Source organism: Lissotriton helveticus, chromosome 5_1 (genome assembly GCF_964261635.1).
Source record: "Lissotriton helveticus chromosome 5_1, aLisHel1.1, whole genome shotgun sequence".
NCBI classification, from domain to species: domain Eukaryota; kingdom Metazoa; phylum Chordata; class Amphibia; order Caudata; family Salamandridae; genus Lissotriton; species Lissotriton helveticus.
The window spans coordinates 1997259035-1997279934 of NC_136065.1; the positions used below are offsets into that span (position 1 = coordinate 1997259035).

Sequence of the window (20900 nt, forward strand, 5' to 3'; positions counted from 1 at the left end):
CTGCATGATCCCAGAACAAATGATATTTTTAAATGACACTGTTCAACAAACCACCTGTCTTGGCTTAGCCAAAATCAAAGATTTAATCAAACCGTCTATTCCAAAGCCAACAATGTTTAGCAATAGCTCTGATACAGATGAAGAGATAGACGTAAACCATATACTAAACCAAAACAGAACACATCCTGATTGGAAACAATGGTTGATCTGGCCCACAGATACAAATTACTGTCAAGATAGATTCCTGAATAAAACACAGGGTTTCAAAATGACCAGGCCAGACCCTAGATATCCCCAAAGACATCACCCAGGGATAATAACAACCTACAGTGTGGGCAAATTATGCCTTCAATGGCTACAGACTTCCACACTGCCTGAAATTAAGCAACACCTAACTTTACTTACTGATGGTGCTGACTTGCGTGATTTCATACTGGGACCACGCAAACAGCGTCAAAAGCGTTTCATAGCAGCCTCTGTATATGCAGCATACAATGAGGCCTGGAAGGTTATTCAAATTGAGACAGCAGAAAGAATACGGGAAATTGACCGTATCAATTTGGAAAAATCACTTTCTGTAGTGGACAATGGGTTAATGACTCTGTCCTCCAGAATTTTTTCATTGGACAGCATTGTGTCTTCAGCAATCGATATATTATCGCAAGACTTACTGTTATTACAACATGGTCAGTCACAATTGCGTTCTATTGTACAGCTTGGCTGGACGTTACAAAATCTGCGTTCAGGCTATGTGCCTTGGCGTTTAATCAACACAACGTCACTATTCCAAATCTTTAACCTTACTGATAGACAAATCGGTATGGCGCAAAAGGGTGCTGATTATACAATCTTGAGCATTGAAAAACTAGAAAGATTACCAATGACAATGTCAGAACGACCTGTCAGTGAATGGATAATCCACGGAATCATAAATATTCCAATCTCAACCTTCAGGTTTCAATACTGCCAAAAATATATACAGACTGGCATGTACGAGAAATTGGGAAAGGGGTACCTTAAAACAACTTGGAACCTGCCCTATTCACATGCATGTGTCAGTAATAAAGGACAGAAAGTGTTTCTTAGTGGCAACAATTGTGCTATGTCACTAAGCGGCACGCTTCTGTGTAACGGTATTAGTTTGCACGGAGCCTGTGAAGGGAATTCGTACAACCTTTCATGTCACCAGCAAGGCGCACCTGCAACTGAAATAGAACCATTCTTTCAAAGACTCTATAATGGGAGTTACATTCTTATTGTAGACCGCAGATGTTGCAGTCTTATGCCCGGGACTCCTTATCTAGTAACTACAACGGCGAAGGTCAAGTGCTGTGGACGTTCTTTATTCCCCAGCTCCTTTCCAGACAGGGAGGCAAGGGCATGGCCCAGTTTGAAAATTACTTCTATTCGAATAGATGCTTTAAGCAGAATGAAAACAGTGCTTCTTCAGACGCCTACAAGGCTCACGTCATCAAAAGAAACGTATGAGCTACAAGTCGCAAGGACGACTGCAGAGATACATACATTATTATCAACTAATTCCCCCGTACATTTCGCGGAAATCCTAAGCGAAATCTTAAATATTTCTGATACCACTGGGGTCTCAAAGGTATTTAAGACAGTATTTTCGATGGCATTAACACCATTCAAAGCCATACTGGGTATTTTTCCAGATTTCGTCCATTCGATTTTTGGCGGACTTCCCCTGATCCTAGGACTAATTGCCGGAATCCTATTCCTAGTCCTTATTTTTCGTTATGGCAACCCATGTCACAGATCAAACTCTCGCGACAATGGAAGATACGATCCTAGCCATTGGATACCGGGACCGGATATCAAAAATCCTGGGACTCTCCCGGCTTAGAGACCTGAACATGACTTGGTTTCTATCATTTCGACCAATGTGGCAAAGGTGTGTTTTACCTGTACTAAGGTGTCTGCTATGCGGAGAAGAATGCGTGTTAGACACCTGTCTGACGCTACAATCGGATGCGCCAGTGGATGCAGATACACTGTTGGTTCCTACCAAGGTTCACGCTTTGTGCTGCCCTCAAAGGCTACCAATCCTGATGACGGCATTCCTGGAATCTTCACCACTGCGATTGAAGAGTAGTGAAGTTCAAGATGAAAGCAGCATCGAACAGGTACGACCTTCTGTCAGCAATGCGAATCAGAATGTCAATGGAGACAATCATGCGCACGAATGCATGGTTACCCCTATTTCCGACTTAGTGGAACTTTCCCATGAAGCTGTTGACAGTTTTTTCGAAAGCCTGAATGATATGATGTTCTCTCCAGAACAGAAATAGAGACTTTTGAGCAAGCTCGCACACGGCGTTCCCTGAATTCGGCCTTCAACTTTAAAAATAAAGTCACATGAACAATTCTTCCCACCAGTTCACGGACAACAATTTTTTAGCAGCCCCAAATTATTTTTTCACAAATTTTTCGGGACACTTATCTTCTGCTTAAAGTAAGAAACTATTCCTAGAGAACTAAAATTTCTATTTTTAGATACTTTATAAACTTTAGTTGCCCGCTGGGATGTTCACAAATATTTTATTATGTGATGAAATGGTCTCGAACTTCCTTTCTGTATAGCCATATTAAGAGCCATTTCATGTGTATTTCTCATATACCAATAAGCAATAATGCATAAAAATGCGTGTTTACTTTTGCATTTTATTCATAGCTTAAGTGCATACAATATATATGACTGCAATTTTTCAGTATATTTGAACATTTCGAAATGCATTTATGTATTTTGGGGTGGTAAGGTATACACTATACTCTATAGTATGTTGTACTATGTTATACTATGCATAGATTAGTAGATATGACCATAGTTAGCCTGGAGTGGGTGTCGTGTATTTCTATAGGTTCTGAATCAATCCCCCTATTCCTGACCCTATTCTGGTTAAACTAACTATCAAGTTAACTAACAGTCAGCCCATGAGGCAAGAACAGCCCCCATGATGCAGATACCGTTATCTGACGCAGTCACACTACGGCACAGGAACGTGTTATCTGATTAGGTCATAACGTTTGAGATCTAATTAGACAAGCGACATTCCTCCAGCCCCTGATAAGGCATACGACGTTCTCATAACAAATCAAACCTATGACAACCTGGATAATCCGTGCGGCCATTGTTTTGATTTCACAGAGAACTTTAGTAAAGAATGTGCTAACGAGCAAGTCGTATGACATCTTTATTGACGTATCTATGTCCATCCTTACGTCAATCTCGGCACCTTTAAGGTATAAATATTGCCGACCTTGCCCTATGCAAACACACGCGTGGTGACAAGACGGAGCAGCCATACTTGCCGAAGCCGAGAGCAGAAGCAGACCCCGCTGGCAGCAGCCCCGCCTTCCTGACGCGCTGAGAGACGCGCTGCTATCTCAAACCGAGAGACCCAGCACCGGCGCTTTCGGGCAGCCCTCGCAGGCAGCCTGGAATATCGAGAGCAGAGAAAGAGATACTATTCCTCATCCATCCTAAATTCCAGGTACAGAACTGAATAACCCCTCACAGAGAATTCTTTAGTTATTCACTTGGCAAAAACAAACTTAACTTAAACTGTAACTTTCTATTCCCGCCCACGCATTAGACTTAGGTCAGGTACACGGGGTAGGCGTATTTAGAAACACCAGTTGAGCACGTTTAGTCAAAATGTATATGTGTATGTAAATATATTTTAATCATTTTAAACATCATATGGCTCAGAAACCATATCAATGTTTTTACAGTATGATTTTATACTATTGCTTTTAATGTATGCACTTTACTTAACTATAAGTATTGCAATAATATCGATCCATTTCTCATGTATGAGAAAAGAGACTGATTAATAAATAACACCTTTTTATTGAACACGCCCGTCTCTTCCTTTTCTCTACATTCTGATGAGACTAAGAATGCACGTACTGACTGAGTAAAATAATTGCCTTGTGCTCACACGACTCTCGAGATTGACTCTTGATTAGGGGAGAGCAAAGTTGTCATGTTCTATGGTTGTCAGAAACTAAATCCCTTCTTGTCTAATCAGGGGAGTTAATTCCTTCCTTGAACATTCGAGAAAGTTTCTAGCGAACTCTGAGCTTAGCTGGCAAACCCAAAAATTAAGTCTAGTATCGACAGTAGTAGACCTAGTTAACGTCTGGCCTAGGCCTTTACTGCTGTAGGTACTATTCCAATGCGCAGAGCCTATTGGGAAAATAGGAGCTACACTACAGCAGTGTTGGAGCAGATGGGCTTTGGAATCCCTTTCCGCAACCTGGTGAGAACGCTATAATGTCAGCTCCGGGCGCAGGTCGTTGTCAATGAGGCTCTATCTCGTCCCTTCCCTATTAGAAGAGGTACGCGGCAGGAGTGCCCCCTCTCGCCGATCCCGTTTGCTTGGCAATGGAGCCCCTTGCCTGCCTTATTCGATTTGACCACTCTCTCACTTTATGGAGGCGGCCCGGCTCTGAAGAGGATAAGATCGTGCTCTATGCAGACAATTTGCTGCTGTTTCTGGCGGACCCGACCCAATCGGGGCCTAGATGCCTTCAAGCACTGGACCTCTGAGCGCACCTCCGGCCTTCGGCTAAACCTGGCCAAGTCCCTTTTGGTTCCCCTTCACTTGTCACATGAATGCTTTGATTGGCAGTCGACGATCCCCCTTCATGGCAGTCCTTCAAGTACTTAGGGATCTGGGGGGCCCTCCTCCCCGACCTTGCATGGTCACTCAACGTCACCCCACTGTTTAAGCGGGTCAGCGCTGACCTCCTTAAATGGCGTATGCTACCCCTAAACCCTCTAGGCAGGATAGCCCTTTTTAAATTGGTGATTTTACCTCGCTTTCTATACATGCTTCAAAATACACATCTTTCTTTCGCTAAGTCCTGGTTCTATGAGATGGACGGTTTGGCCACAAAGTTTTTATGGGGTGGGACACGCAGTCATGCGTGGAGTGCTCCTGGCCTGGCGGGCCTCCCTACGTCATACCCGCTAGTCGGGCAAGCTGACCCAGTATACCCCCTTGTGGTGCAGCACCAGGCTCAGGGAGGTTGCTTCCCTTTCGGGGTTCAAGCCCTGGGACCTCATCGGGATCTCCCTGCTGAACGATGTATGGAGCGGTACCCTTCTATGCTCCTTTCAGGATTTGCAGGCCCGACACTCCCTCCACTCTTCTCAGTTTTTCCGATACTTGCAGCTACACCATGCCCTCCGCTCCTACATTTCGGACGGCGCTTCATTGCCTGAGTATAGTCCACCCGAAGCTCAGGTCATGACCGGCGATCTGGGAAGGCGAGGGATCTCCCGTATTTACCATATTACCCTGATGGCCCCTACAATAATTGCGGTCTCAGCGAGGCTTCGGCTGGTCCAAATAAACTTCCTACATGCTGCCTATCTTACACGGCTGTGTCTTCACCGCGAAGGGCTTCGACATGATGCCCTCTGCCCCCACTCCCAGGAAGACTTCTATCATATGCTATGGCTTTGCCCGGTGATACAGAGGTTTTGGGAGTCTGTAACGGGGGAGCTCACGGAGGTCTTGGGCTGGGAGGTTCCTCTTGACCCTACACATGTTCTCCTGGGCATCACCGAGGGGCTGGATGGCAACAGGGCTGAGAAACTCTTCATTAATACAGCACTAGCAGTAGCAGTAGCCAAGAGGGATATTGCAACTCACTGGTTGAACACTACCGCACCTACATTGGCGCGTTGCTGCAGAGGGGTGGACTGGTGTGCCCCGCAGGAACGGCCTCCTTATGTGGCATGGGGTTGTCCTAAGAAATTTCGCCGAATGTGGGGCAAGTAGGTCGGAGTGATGGAAGACTAATTTGGACTGATATGGTATCTAGATTGGGAGTGGGTATGCCGATATTGGCCCTATGTACGTCTATCCTTTTATGCCAATGTGATATGTTTGTGCTTTGGTCTTGCCTTTTAAGATGTAGACCTGAATTATGCGGTTTTCTTTGTTGCAACCAAAAATCAATACAAATTGGTTATCAAAAAGACAATCACAATCGGGATGATCTTGTGGCAAAGCTAAAGCATTATCAACAAAATGCAACATCCAAAGAAGAAGCAAATTCCTATTACCACTCATGGTTACAGGAAATGTAGCTGTTGCCATCAAGGAATTAGTAGACCAATGTGAAGACAGCAATAGCTTCCTTATCAGGCCCATCACAAAATTTAAACCCAAGAACTTCTTAAGCTCATCCAAATTCGTGGGAGTCCACCGGGTAGCTCTAGAGTGGGTCTTAAGTCTGGCACTCTTTTCCATTAAATACTGTTCAGCATACAAACTAGTCTGCCCAACAATCCCATCCAAAAATACATGGTCCATAAAGAACTGAAAAAAATGTTTAGGCAAAATATTTTCAGAATTCACTCTACACCCTGCAACACCACTAAAGACAGGCAACACTGGCTGCACCATGTTTGGGTCAACCCAGAGTCCAGCACTTCCAGCACTTCCAGCACTTCCAATATGAAGCTTGCAGCCCCAGGCTGCAATCCAGATGCCTCTTGCTGCACTGTAGGCACACAAGTGTCTTCCTCTAAAAGTTGTACTTAAACCGCACTGAGAGTAGCTTAATCATCAGATGATTCCTCTCGAACAGAAAATTCACTGCCAGAATCCTGGCCTTCCTCCTCTGCCTCAGATGCAGAGTCAGTCTCATATTCATGGTCAGAAGAAGACTCAAAAAGCATACCTACAATCTGCTGAGCAGTAATCCTACAGCTAGCCATAATCCTTACCAAGAAAAGTGACCTGACAAATAAGTCAACAAACCCAACACTATGTAAAAAAAAGTAATAAACAAAGTATTTATTTATAAAACAAAAGTAAAACTACTGGCATATAGCAATTTCAAGGTAAAGTGAATCATTACAAAGCACAGAGAGACCTATATACTGTAAAACAATACAACTCACTTGCTAAAGACAGCTAGACTCACCAGCATCTACTCTGCACAGAGACAACAAACACCAACAATATCCCACTAGAAAAGAAAAATGAAAGGAAATTACACACAAGGAAACACAATACACATTGTGCACAAATACAAGGAACATTTCTCTCACATTCTAACAGAAGCTAAATAGGCTGCTATTAATACAGCATTTCCAAAAAAACACATTGATGCAGGTCCTTGATACTCATTTGAAGTACACAGTATAAAAAACATCTTTTTACCAAACACTTGGCACTACACAAGCTCTACAAGATCTACCAGAGACGAAACAGTGATCACAAGAAAAACAAAAGGTTTGCACTGGAATAAAAAGGATTTTAAAAAATTACAATCTCCAATGATGACCCAAAATAACAGCTAACTTTATCAAACACTATGAAGTCTGCCCATCACCACCCAAATATCAACTCCAAGGGGAGAGGTGTGGTGCAGTGGCCAGAGCAGCTGACTTCGGAGCACGGGGCTCACAGTGCGATCCCCGGCATTGGCGGCAGCTCAGTTCAGCACCCTGTGACTCTGGGCAATAGCTTTACAAATACCAGATAGATAGATAGAACCACACAGAGGATCAGCCAAGCGCCAGTCCACACGGGGACGAAACACAGAAACATATGCTGCCCCCAGGCAGCGACCCTTGCCCAAGTGGTTCTCCCGTATAAAAATATATTTAAATGTAATCCCTTGGCCCTATTGGGCCTTGACACCCTCAGCGTGGTGGGGCCGATCAGCCCAAAAATATGGCTAAATCATCCCCAAGGGAGCAGCCGAAACATGGTTATCATTTGCCCACAAGAAACAACCCCTGGCTAAGAGGTCGCTCCCCCAAACACCACTTTAAAAAAAAACCCTGGTGTCTAATGGTTTTGATTCCTGCTCCAAGATCGTGGCCCCACCTGCGATCTTGGAGCAGCAATCGCTCTCTACAGACGCAGGAGGAAAGTCATTTGCCCCTGTGTCTGTACTCCCGTAAACCCCTTCCTCCCAGGGAAGGACTTACCGGAACAAGTCCTCTCCCTCGATGCATGATAATCAAATGGCTTCCAGCGGGTCCGTGGCTGCACTTTAAGACGTTGGTTCGCCAACGTCATCAGATTGTCGAGGAGGGGGGGTCAAGGGCCGCAGCGGAAGCGCTTCTGCTGCCATTACCAGTGGGGGCATGTGGGTGGTTGCCCTACAGTTGGTGTCTGGACATAATCATCATCCATAATCCTTTTTGCTGGATTAGTTACTTATTTTGCCCACTCGTTTCTCTTACTGATTAATTTTGTAAAAACCTCTTTTGTTCAAAATGGCCGGGCCATAAACTGAGTACACAATCCCCGCCTGTACCGCCTGAACACACGAGGCCCCACAGCAGCTCCATTCTAGATAACAAATCTGAGATAAGACTCCCCATGGTATGCAGGACCCTGAGCCAGCCGGAATAGAATCTGAAACTGCTCTGCCCTGCTATGAAAACAGCAAAAACTAAAAGAGGACTAATGACTCCATCCTCCCTACTTGGTGGCCATTTTTAAACTACTCTTGCTCTCTTTGGCGGCCATCATGGACTAGTCTGTCTGACTATTATTTACTATCGGTACCACAGACTCTACATTGCTCTGTATTTAAATATTTGTGTGCCGAAGTGTCTGCCTTTTACTGCAGTATTTCATTACTATTGTATTTTACACTTTATGTAACCTGGTGTTCTTGATGTGTTTAAGTGTCTGCCTTTTACTGCAGTATTATATTAATATTGGTGTTCTACACCTTATGTAACCTACACCCATTTTCACTTTTACTCACCGACAGTGTACTGATTGCTCCCTCATATTCTACCGGCTGCCCACTAGTGTCATACTTGTTATTGCAGTAATTTGTTTGCACATATATTGGATTCATTAGTAGTTTAGCCCTATTTGTATACTGTATATGTTGTAAGCTGCGCCTATCTCACCTTTATCCCTATCATTCACTGTTCGCTACCTCATTTATTTGGTTCTTTGATGTAAGCTACTTCCTTCTCAATCTACCACTATGTTGCACTGATTATTATTACTACCTCATTTACTTCGTTTAGTCATGTAAGCTGCACCCAGCCACTTTCTACACCTAGATTACACCGCTGCTACCTCTTACATTCTGATGTGTAAATTTGATCCCACCTAACCGGTTCTACCTCTCATATTTTGTACATGGTGTATGCTGATTGCTACCTCGCATATAGTATACATTATGTAAGCTGCACCTACGCACTGTTTGTTCCTGGATTGCACCGACTTCTACCTCCTATACTCTTGTCTACTTTTGGCCACTCACTAGTGTCACTCCTTTGCCCTGTAACCAACGGCTGACAGTTTTTATTGTCGTCCTATCTCCTACACCCAACTCTACAGCCACTCTAAAATGGAGCTCATCGGTAAGCACACTTTTAGAATCAACTACCCTTCCACTCTCACCAAAAAAGCCGCTAAACGTTTTAAACATAACTTCCTGAGGTCGCACCCTGAAACACCCTTTGCCGACACCTACTTCTCACCGGGCAATGGAGCCCTGAATACTGATATCATCTTCCACACCTCACGCAGAGCCCAATGGAGAAAAGCGTTCCTAACCCTACTCACCGTCTCCACCACCAGGAAAACAACTCATGGCCTAACTCTCTCTATCACACCTTCCCAACTCTTCCCTGGCAGGACTACCATTACTATCTACAATAACGGGATTGTCCTAATTCAATCCACGGACAAGAACCTGGAACTACTAGACAACCTGTTCCCCAAGTTCAAAGAGCACCTTTCCAAGCTGCGGACCCCCACCCAGAAGTCCACCAGCACTATCTCCCCTGACGTCGCAGCCCCCACCCACAACACTTCTAACATAGCTCAGCGTCGGATCCACACGCACCTCACCTCTACCCCCAGCACCCTAGTCAATCGCCCACCTGCTGTTAACGCCCCACACTCCCCAAGCGCAGTCACAAATCTCTCCACCTCATATACTAGCCGCCCCTCTAACACTACCCCTTTGACCTCCACTCGTACCCCCCCATCCCTCTCCCCCTTGACATAACAACTCCCACCCACAACATGCCACCATCTGAACACACCACCGCTCGGAGTCTATCCACCCCCCCCTCCCATCCCCCCACGGCAGATCCCTCTCCCTCCCCAGCTCCCTCCCCACTCTCACCCACGACACTCTCACCCTCCCAACCAATCCTACAGAACATACCGCCTCCCCTACCTTAGCATCCCCCTCTCTCCCCCCTCCTATTCTCAGCCCCCACTACCCTCCTGTCTCCCCCACTGTCTTCAGCCTTCACTCACTCTTCAACTCACCTGCACCGTCTCCCACTGACGTCACTATCTATGCCTCCCACCCACCGCCTACTTCACCCACACCCCTCGCCCACAAACCCGCCCACACTTTGAATGCCATCCCACTCATTATCACCGCAGAACCTTCCAACAACGCTAGCATATTCCCCCCCTGCCTGCTTTCTAGCTCACTACTCAACCATTCACCAATGGCTCTCACCACCAACCTCATCTCCAATCCACCTCTTGACATGACTTTATCCACCCTCCAACAAGTCAAGGAGGATCTTCTACAAGTCAAAAAAGATGTCCATGCAATCAAAGACCTTCTCTTCTCACAGCCCAGTCTACCTCCCACCATCCCACCACCCTACAAACGACGCACCCTCCCTACACACCCTCGCCTCCAACGACACCGGCGCTGGCCGACTATCCCCGTTCGCAATAACTCCCACCGCCCCCGTCGTGGCCTCAACCCACTGTCGGACCGCGACCTATGCTCTCTCCTACGCTCTTATGGCCCAGGTCCGGTAAAACACATATCCAACACACACATCCCCATACCCACAATTCTTACAAATCCTCTGAGGCTCCCAACACTCAACAACAGAGGTTCCGTCCCTAACAACCTCAGAAAAGTTCCCTTCACACTAGAAGGCTCGACCACCCTTCTCTCTCCCAAACTCAAATGCATCCTACTCAATTGCAGATCGGCCCAGAGACACTGCTCCGACATCGCTGATCTCGTCTCAGCAATGGATCTGGACCTAGCCATTCTGACTGAAACGTGGCTTACTGAAGCCTCTACCCCGATTATGGACATACTAGTCCCCCCCAATTATCACATCACTAGACTGGACAGGCCTCCGGGCAAGACGGGCGGGGGAATTGCATGCATTTTTAGGAGCAACCTCTCCGTTACTAAAGCCACCTCCCCCTCCCCTACCGCCTGTGAACTCCTCTGCCTCGACATCACCAGCGAGGGCAAACAAGTTTGTGCTTTACATCTCATCTATCACCCGCCTGGTGACAACCTCATATTCACCCAACAACTCATGGACATGATCACATCCAATGCCGGTCGGCAGACCACCCAAGTCTACCTGGGTGACTTCAATCTCCACTGGAACGATCAGAAAGACACAGTGGTGAATAGTCTCAAAACTTTCCTTAACGCGCTTGACCTCACCCAAATATGCGATAGACCAACACACGACAAAGGCTCGATACTCGATCTCATCATCGCCAAAGAGAACTCTACCCAATTGGAGGCGATCCAACCCTGTGACTGGTCAGATCACCACATTATCACCTTCTTTATCAATGAAAAAGTTAAACCTAACCCGGCTCAACCAACCAAATCCAAAACCTGGAAAAGGGACATGAAGAATCTTAACCCCTCTACCCTGCCTCCCCACATCGGCAATCTCCTCCTTCCCCCTTCAGGTGCCTCGGATGTTCATTCACTGACCGACCACTACCATGTCTCTATGAATACAATAATCAATGAAGTCGCCCCATTGCAACTGAAGAGAGTCTCCACCAAAATTTCTAACCCCTGGTATGACGATAGACTCATTGACGACAGGCGTACTATGCGAATGGCAGAGCGCACCTGGAGATCTGACCCCTCATTACTGCATCTCAAAAGGCTTAAGAACAAGAGAAATGCCTACTTCAGGAAAATAAAGCGCACAAAGTCGGACTTCTTTAGCCGCCAGTTGGACCAAGCAAAAAACAGGCCAAGAAAGCTGTTCGAACTAATCAAGACTCAAACAAAGACACAACCCTTACAATCAAACAGCACAACAAGCGACACCCCACACTGTGAAGCCTTCTCTGCTTTCTTTAAGCTAAAGACTGACACCATAAGAAATGACCTCATCATGGATGTAAGCCAATTCCCCAACCACACCAGGATGTCTAACACTCAACCTAAAAACAAGGCATCTTGGCTGTACTTCGATACCTACTCGGAAGAAGCAATACACAAACTGCTCTGCACCTTGAAGCCCTCTAATCACCTCACAGACCCCCTACCTGCTAATGCTGTAAAAGACTTCATCCCCTTGCTCCTCCCTCTCTGGACCAAAATCATCAACAGCTCCCTTCAACAAGGTCTCATTCCAGACTCCCTCAAGGTGGGGCAAGTCACGCCTATACTCAAGAAACCTACAGCTGATCCGTCTGACCTAAACAATTACCGTCCCATCACCAATATCCCCACCCTGGCCAAACTGCTGGAGAAATGTGTCCAACTCCAACTAACTAAACACATTGACCAATTTGACCTCCTCAACCCTCATCAATCAGGCTTCCGAGCGAAACATAGCACGGAAACAGCTATGACACACATAATTGATGACGCCCTCCAAATCCTTGATCGCAATGAGTCTTGCCTCCTCATCCTTCTTGACCTCTCTTCAGCATTTGACACGGTCAAACATGAGAACTTGCTGGAGCTGCTAAGCACTAGAATGGGTCTATCGGGAACTGTTCTCAAATGGTTTTCGTCCTGCCTTCATAACCGGTCTTAGAAGTTCAAGATCGACAATGTGCTATCTACACCTGTGCCTGCAGATCTAGGTGTTCCACAAGGATCCTCCCTCTCCCCCACACTGTTCAACCTCGTCATGGAACCGCTCGCCACCTTGCTCCAAGCTTCCAATGTCCAATTCCATATGTACGCCGACGACACACAACTTTACCTAAAGCTACAATCCCCGGAAGATATCAAACATCTGAATTCCACACTTATTAACACTCAATCTTGGCTGGCCGATAATCACCTCAAACTAAATGCTCTGAAAACTGAGTTCCTACTCATCTCACCCCCGGCGAAAATTTCCACCACCCAAACCTGGCTCAATAACCTAACAGCACTCAATGTCCAACCTACCATCGTGGATTCGGCGAAATCCCTAGGCATCACACTCGATGCCAAGCTCAACATGCAGCAGCACGTTAGCAAAGCCACAAAAGGAGCTAACTTCCAAATCAACACACTGAGGAAAATTAAACCCTTCCTCCCTGCCGAAGACTTCCAAACTGCTGTACAAGCTTTAGTCATCCCTCGAATAGACTACGGAATTGTGGCCCTCAGCGGACTCCCGCTATCCACAACAGCACCCCTAAGAGCCTCCCTGAACGCTGCCGCGAGACTCATTACTGGCTCAAGAAAACACTCGCATATATCCCCAGACTTAAAGTCTCTAAAATGGCTGCCTTTTGAAGCCAGAATACAGCTAAAAATTGCCGTTATGACACACGCGGCCGTGCACCACAATGCACCCAACTACCTCGCTCAAAAGTTGTCTATATCAGGAGGGTCGAGATCCAATAGAAGTACAAAAAATCTACTCCTGAAACCTCGTAGATTCCGGAAAGAGAAAACATACAAGCGCTCCTTCTCAGGAATGGCACCCAGGATCTGGAATGCGCTCCCTCCTGAAACCAGGCTCATCTCCTCCACTGCACTCTTCAAGAAAGAGATGAAAACCATCCTTCTGGCCAAGATCTCCTGAACTTTATAGGTACTGGATCAGAGACTCTGCATCGCTTTGTATCACTGTTCACCTTGTCCTTTGGCACTATACTTCTACTTGATGGTGACACTACTACGCTACTCTCTTACTACCGACCAATATATGATACACTTTGGTACACTGTATCACCCTCCCGATGCCCCCACTCAGTGTTCTCTCTATCCTAAGAAATTGGTATAAGCCATCCACACATCCAAGGTCTACCTGAACACTTCTGTAGTGGGATTGATGACTTGTGCCGTCTTATATTACTTGTTTACCTGATTGTATATTGATATGTTTTCTGTACGTTATTATTATCCTACTATGTTAGTGACTATTATACTGCTACCATTATCCCTGTTCATTCCTGCTGCCCCTACCCCTGTCTCTGTGAAGCGCTCTGATATCTGTAAGGATCTTGTTCGCGCTATATAAAACTTTGAATAAATAAATAAATAAATCATTACGTCCAATGCATCGAAGGGGTTAAAACGTCTCTGCAGTATTCTCAACAGCCATCAACACGGCTCAGATCCTCAACACCACATTTTTTTTTACTATCTTTAAAACTTCCACTTTGCCCAGTCCTTAAACCTGTGCACACATGTCCTTCAGTGCATACACCTCCGCACACCTACCATGCTTCTTCACAACCCTCCACTCTTCACAGCAAATAAATAAATTAAACAAATGCACAGACTTCTACACTGCACTGTTCTCTACTTATTGCAGAGGTCTCTCCACTGTGTCACATTGTCCACTCTCCGCTAATCATTCTGCCATTCTGCGCATCCTCAAACTCTGTAAAGCACAGTCCATTCTCTGAATATCGCCAGTCCCTACATAGCATAGACCAATTTATGCACAGCCTCAATCCCTGCACAGTATACTCCAATCTCTGCACTGTCTCAATTCCTACATATCACTGTCCAATCTATGCCCAATCTCAATTCCTGTACAGCACAGTCCAATCTCTGCACAGTCTCATCTCCTACACAACATAGTCAAATCTGCACAGCCACAAACCCTACAAAGCACATTCCAATCTCTGAACGGTGGCAGTCCCTACATAGCATATACCAGTCTCTGTACAACCACAATCCTTGCACAGCATAGTCCACTCTCTGCACAGCCTCAATCCCTACACAATATAGCTAGATTTTTGCACAGTCTGTCTGTGCATAGCATATTCCAATCTCTGCAACCCACTAAATCCCTACACAGCATACTCCCATCTCTGCACAGTCTCAATTGCTACACTGCATAGTCCAGTCTCTGCACAGCATAATCCAATCTCTGCACCACCACCTCAATTCCTACACAGCATAGTCCAGTCTTCACAGTCTCAATCCCTGAACAACATGATCCAGTCTCTGCACAGCCTTAGTCCCTGCACAGCACAATCCAATTTGTACAGCCCCAATCCCAACACAGCACTGTCCAATCTATGCATAGCCCCACCCTTGCCCAGGTTAACCCAATCAATGCACAGTCTCAATTCCTGCAGAGCCCTAGATTTCATGCAAAGGCAAGCGTTCTCCAATTTTTATACACAGCCTTCCCAGCACAGCTCTCTTGTCTGTGCAGCAAACCACTCTTTGGTCAGGCTCCTTCTGTTATAGGCTGGAGTCAACACAGCACATTCTGGTTTCCTTTATCAAGTCTCAGACGGACACCACAACATATTGTTCTAGGGCCTCATGTCTGAGAGCACAGCACTCCACTGCTCCTTGGCTATCTCACGTGCACTGCACTTTCGTCATGTTATGCTATTAATATCTACTAAATATGCAGGGTCACAATAATCAACATGGCTGCAATAAACGTGTCAAGAATTCGACCCACTCTGCAGGAACATTCATGTAAAAGAAGCTTGTGGCACTGAGATTAGTTTTACATTAAAAGTTGCAAGAATATGAAATTAGAAAACCAAAAAAACAAACTTTTGCTAGGCGTTTTAGAGTACCAATTATATAATAAAATGAAATGTAATTTGTTAAACTGGATGTAGTCATTGATTTTTGGAGGAGTCCCATTTGTTTCTGCCACGGATGTTTGGTTCTCCTCTGTTTTCGGAACAGCAGCCGGGGTATTCCTGGAGAGCTGTATCTCCGTCAGTAAGATGCAGAGAAAGGGCCTTTATTGTGGCCAAGAATATGGTTTCAGAAATTATTGCTATTATTTATTATTTCACAGGGAAACCTTAGAAATGTCATTATTTCATTATTTATACAAAATAATTATCCATTCTATTGACATTGAGCATCTCTTTACTTAAGTTATTTGAGTTGGATATTGCTATATTGTTATTTTATGAAAGTCACACCCCACCCTTGATAACTACAAGACTTTTGAGGTTGTGCGCTGTTATAAGTGCCTGGCTGGGAGCGCTCTGTGACTGGGAGAAGTGTAATTGCTGCTGTGACTAGCTGGTTAACGATATCGACTTCTCTGTCTTGCAGCTGAGGTGACCCTGGATCCTGACACTGCTCATTCCCAGCTCATCCTTTCGGAGGACGGAAGGAGCGGGAGGCACGGAGACAGAGACCAGGGTCTGCCCCGCACGCCCCAGAGATTCACTAAATACCTCATTGTCCTGGGGAGAGAGAGACTGAGCTCCGGGAGGCATTACTGGGAGGTGGAGGTGGGGGACAAGACCCGCTGGACCCTGGGAGTGTGTGACGAGGCTGTGAGCAGAAAGGACGAACTAATATTTGCACCTGAGGATGGATTCTGGCTAGTGGGGCTCAGAGATGGTAAATATGAAGCTCTCACCGCCCCTCCCACCCTCCTGGCCCCCCGTGTGCCACCCAAGGCTGTGGGCTTCTTCCTCGACTTTGAGGCGGGCCGGCTCTCGCTGTACAACGTGGATGACCGGTCTCTGCTCTTCACCTTCTCCGGGGCCCCCTTCCCCCGCACCCTGCGACCCATCTTCAGTCCAGGACTCCAGGACGGAGGAAAGAATGCGGGGCCAGTGCAGATCCTGCCGGTGACAGGAGGGAGCTCAGCAGAGGCTGCAACAGCAGATAAGAGGGATATATAGGTCAGCCACTGTCACCAGATAATGGAGCAGTAATAGTATGCCCTGTCTTCAGGTAAAGATGCTGTGCATAGTGTAATTTCCTGTCACTGTCCTATCACCTGCATACAGGCACAGGGCTGATGGCTACCTCGCCTCAGAAGCTATGAGGTGGGAGAGCATGAAGCTGCCAGAGCACAGTTTATGTGCGCTGCAGGCAGCAGATGAGGGAGAAAAACCAAACACAATTCTGCTTCTAAAGCGCAGAGACTTTGCTCTGGTGATTAAAAATGACTGTAATGACGTTACAAGATCTAATAAAGGCCACTGAAATTATATGATTCTGCGGCTGTGCCTTTTTTTTTTTTAGCATAAAATGGATTTACTGCATTTGCAACATCATGTATGTATGTATGTATGTATAGGCATTTATATAGCGCACTACTTACCCGTAGGGTCCCAAGGCGCTTCGACCGCTGCGAAACCCTTCCTGGCTTCCCTGAGAGATGGTCCCTTAATGGGTATCTCCAGGGTGAGACCAAGCATCCCCGGCGGTCTGGTGGGGCCGTTAGTGAAGATGAGGCAAGCTAATGCCCAGAGTTGCCGAGTGTGAACGCTGATCAGAGTGGGCACCGAGGCGAGAGAATTATCGAGCCCGCTGACCCTGGTCCAGAAACCTGCCGCGCCGGGAATCGAACTCTGGTCCCGGGCCGTCCTCTGCTCTCGGGTCTGCCGCCTCTAACCAGTGAGCCACACTACTTCACTATCATCCATCTGCTGCATAATCTGCAGATTTTAACAAAAAAATGTTTCTAGCTCAAACGGATCAAACGTTATTAAAACCGTGGCAACCTATTCCTGTGCAGTGGAAGGCCCTTCACAATAATTAACTAGTCAGTATTCAGTTGTTAAACTTATACTAATGAGGTGAAATCTTTGCCCAGACAGTATTATTATGTGTGAAAATAACAAAATAATTATTGAAAACTACCAAAAACTGTGCTGCATTATGCCGAATAATTTGCCTTTTCTTGCTGCATAATTTAGTCAACCCTACTGCATAGTTTGGTACTCTCCTACCACATAATTCAAGTGGCTCAGATTTAATAAGATGAAATTCGTTCTGATGATTTGAAGAATATTTACTTCTTACTTCAAATGTTTGTCTATCATTTTGGTTTCACTTTTGTTCGACAGGTTTTACCTGTTGGATCATTTCAGAATTATGTGTGGGTTACTGCACAATAAAAACTGTGAAGATTGTACACCATTTCTGACATACGCAGGTCAGCATGGAAAATGCTTCAGAGATCGATGTGTGTAAACGTTTTTATTGATAATGTCTAAACCTCAGTGCTAATATTGAAAGTACCTACTATTAATTACTTTACATGTTGAGCATTATAAGTAAGGCTCCCTTGTTTTCGGTTTTTACTGATTTTTACAGACAGAAAAACATTTATTTTCCTATCTTTTTATTTTTAAATGTGGATAAAAACGGAAATTGGGTTGTTTTTGAATGATTCTATATGCTGTCAATCATGACTGCATGACAATAGCTGTGCGGATTGACATACAGGGGGAATAAAAAAATGTAGGGATTTTAGTAAAGAGCCTTAAACAGCCTTGATACTAAAATTGACATATTTTCTTACAAGTGCATATTTTACCATCTCAGTGTGCATATATCCTTGAAACATGCCAGGCATTTAGGCACAAGTACACATTAACTAGTTAAATAAATGCTGAAGTATACACATTTCAGCTTCACTTTTTCACAAAACCTAAAATAAAGATGGATAAATACAGGTAAAATTAGCAAAAAATAAACATGGATAAATACAGAGGGAAATTACAAAAATATAAATACCATAAAACCGGGAGCCTCAATTATGAGCAAGGCAACTGGAATCAATTGGCAATGCAATAGGAACTTATGCATCAAGGAACTGCAAACTATGCAACATTCTGCTTCATCTACCTGCCTTGATATTTCAGCTAGGATTATGTAAAGTTGTAAATTCAGACAATTTTCAATTTCTCGTTAAAAAGTAAAAAAATTAAAAATTAAAAAAATCTCAGCCTTAGCGGCTCATTGCAGCAGTGACAAACTATTCGAAATGCAGCAGGGACTGTGAGAGGCAGATGGTAAGCTGCTGCTACCCTTTGGAGACCCTCCCTGCACATCCCGATTAGAGTCTCAGCCTGCTAACTCACTCTGCTTCATAAGCCTCTATTTCCATCTTGGCAATGTTCCTTTTTTCTGAGCTAACCTAAACACAGTCCCCAAAGATTGATCTCCCTCCTACCTGAGACTGTAGACTTTGCACCATTGACATCCATCCCTCTTCATACTTCAGAGGACATTACATCCTGTGACTGGAAATCAACCTAGAGTGTGCAGCCTGGCAGGTTAAACCTCTTCTTAGAGAAGCTGCCGGTTGAACTAATTTATCCTAAGCAGCCTTTATTGAGGGTGATACAAAGTGTGTTGTGCTGTGTAAGAAATTTGGTTACTGGTTGAGGGGGGTGAACCCCTTCCCAACCAGCAACCATAATTTTTCTCAGGGTGAACTTTCAAGCAACCCCTAAATTAGCCTGTGCTCAATTTTTTTCCCATTCAATTCTTTATTAAGGTTTCTAACTCAAAATGAAGTCCACTTAATTATCGAAGATAATCACAAGACAGAATTTTACATTATACATATAAAAACCACCTTTACCATAAAAAATTGTTCATAATAATGTCAAAAGGCGAATTACAAAATTGTAGAGAAAAAAATGCAGAAGCATTTCATGAAAATTCAATTTCATACACACAAGGTCCCAGCCATAAGAACAACAGTGAGAGTGAGAGTGGGGAGAGGAGTTGGCCTAACGGCTAGGGCGCTCGACCTCGGACCTGGGGATCTGGGTTCGAGTCTCGCTAACTGCGCCAAAACCTCCTGTGATTCTGGGCAAATCACTTAATCTCCCCGTGCCTACGTTTACACACATCGATCTCTGAAGCATTTTCCATGCTGACCTGCGTATGTCAGAAATGGTGTACAATCTTCACAGAATGATCTAGATTCCAAGATAAATATTTCTGGGCAGCTCTCGTGTTACAGGACTTAACTGTTGTCTTCAATCTTTCCTTCAGTCGGGAATACTTGAGATCTCTTTGGTGACTAATAATTGCAGCTAGTGTAATTTATGAAAGCTTTAAGTTCCAGGGGTGAAAGAGAGAAAGTGAAGTCACGTGCAAATGAGTACTTGTCTACCTTTGCACTTAACATCTCTCAACTCAGGAAACCCTTTTTGGTATTCAGGTCACTGTTCTTTAGAAGATAACCTCATCGAATCACACTTGCTAAGCCTTGAACGAATGAACTTATCAAACCAAATTCCAGGCGAATGGCAGGAATCAAGACCAGAGGATTAAAGTTGTTTAGCTCACACAAAATCTGGCCCTCTATTTTATCAAGGAAGCTCCATTCTTCTATTTGAATGGATTCAATAGCATAAAGAATAGTAGGCAGGACCTCTGCTTTAAAAACTGAAAACATGTGCAAAAAGTGCCTATGGCCCATTTCATTATAGAATGTGCTAAGCCATTAGCATGTGACGTTGCTTTACTAGAGCTGTGCTCCATATGGGATTTGTTCTTAGTGGTACCTGTTATCATTTGCCCAAATAAAGATAGGACTCTACAGTCTCAAGTTTCTTGGGGCTTATTCTCCAAACAAAGTTGAAAGCTTTCCTGTTCTTTCTATTTTTCAAGATCAAAATTGTACTTTTGAGGTATTTATCTTCAAGTACTGTGGCATTGCGTATTTCTGTAGATCCTTCAACTTCCTATTCAACCCTATAAGAGTCAGATCCATAATTAGGATATCGTCCGCATACATTAGACACGGTAAGGGGCGGTCGCCTATCTTCGGTGCGCCATCCTTTTGGGGAGAAAAGCTATGAGGTAGATCAGTTACATATAGGGAAAAGGATCGGTGCTAATAGGCAGCCTTGCTTCAGGCTGTTTTTTTGTAGGAATTATGGCTGAAAGACCTTAATCTCCTCCTAGAAGAAACT

At 44.9% G+C, this 20900-nt stretch overlaps 1 protein-coding gene across 1 annotated transcript in view; it reads left to right on the forward strand.

Annotated features, from left to right (window-relative positions):
• LOC144756150 (E3 ubiquitin-protein ligase TRIM39-like) overlaps positions 1-17149 on the forward strand; it is a 367398-nt gene extending 350249 nt beyond the window's left edge. The window contains exon 7 of the mRNA XM_078645727.1: positions 16276-17149. Coding sequence (XP_078501853.1) covers positions 16276-16856 — 581 coding nt within the window. The 3' untranslated portion in view covers positions 16857-17149. The remainder of the gene's footprint in view (positions 1-16275) is intronic.
• Positions 17150-20900: the final 3751 nt, after the last annotated feature.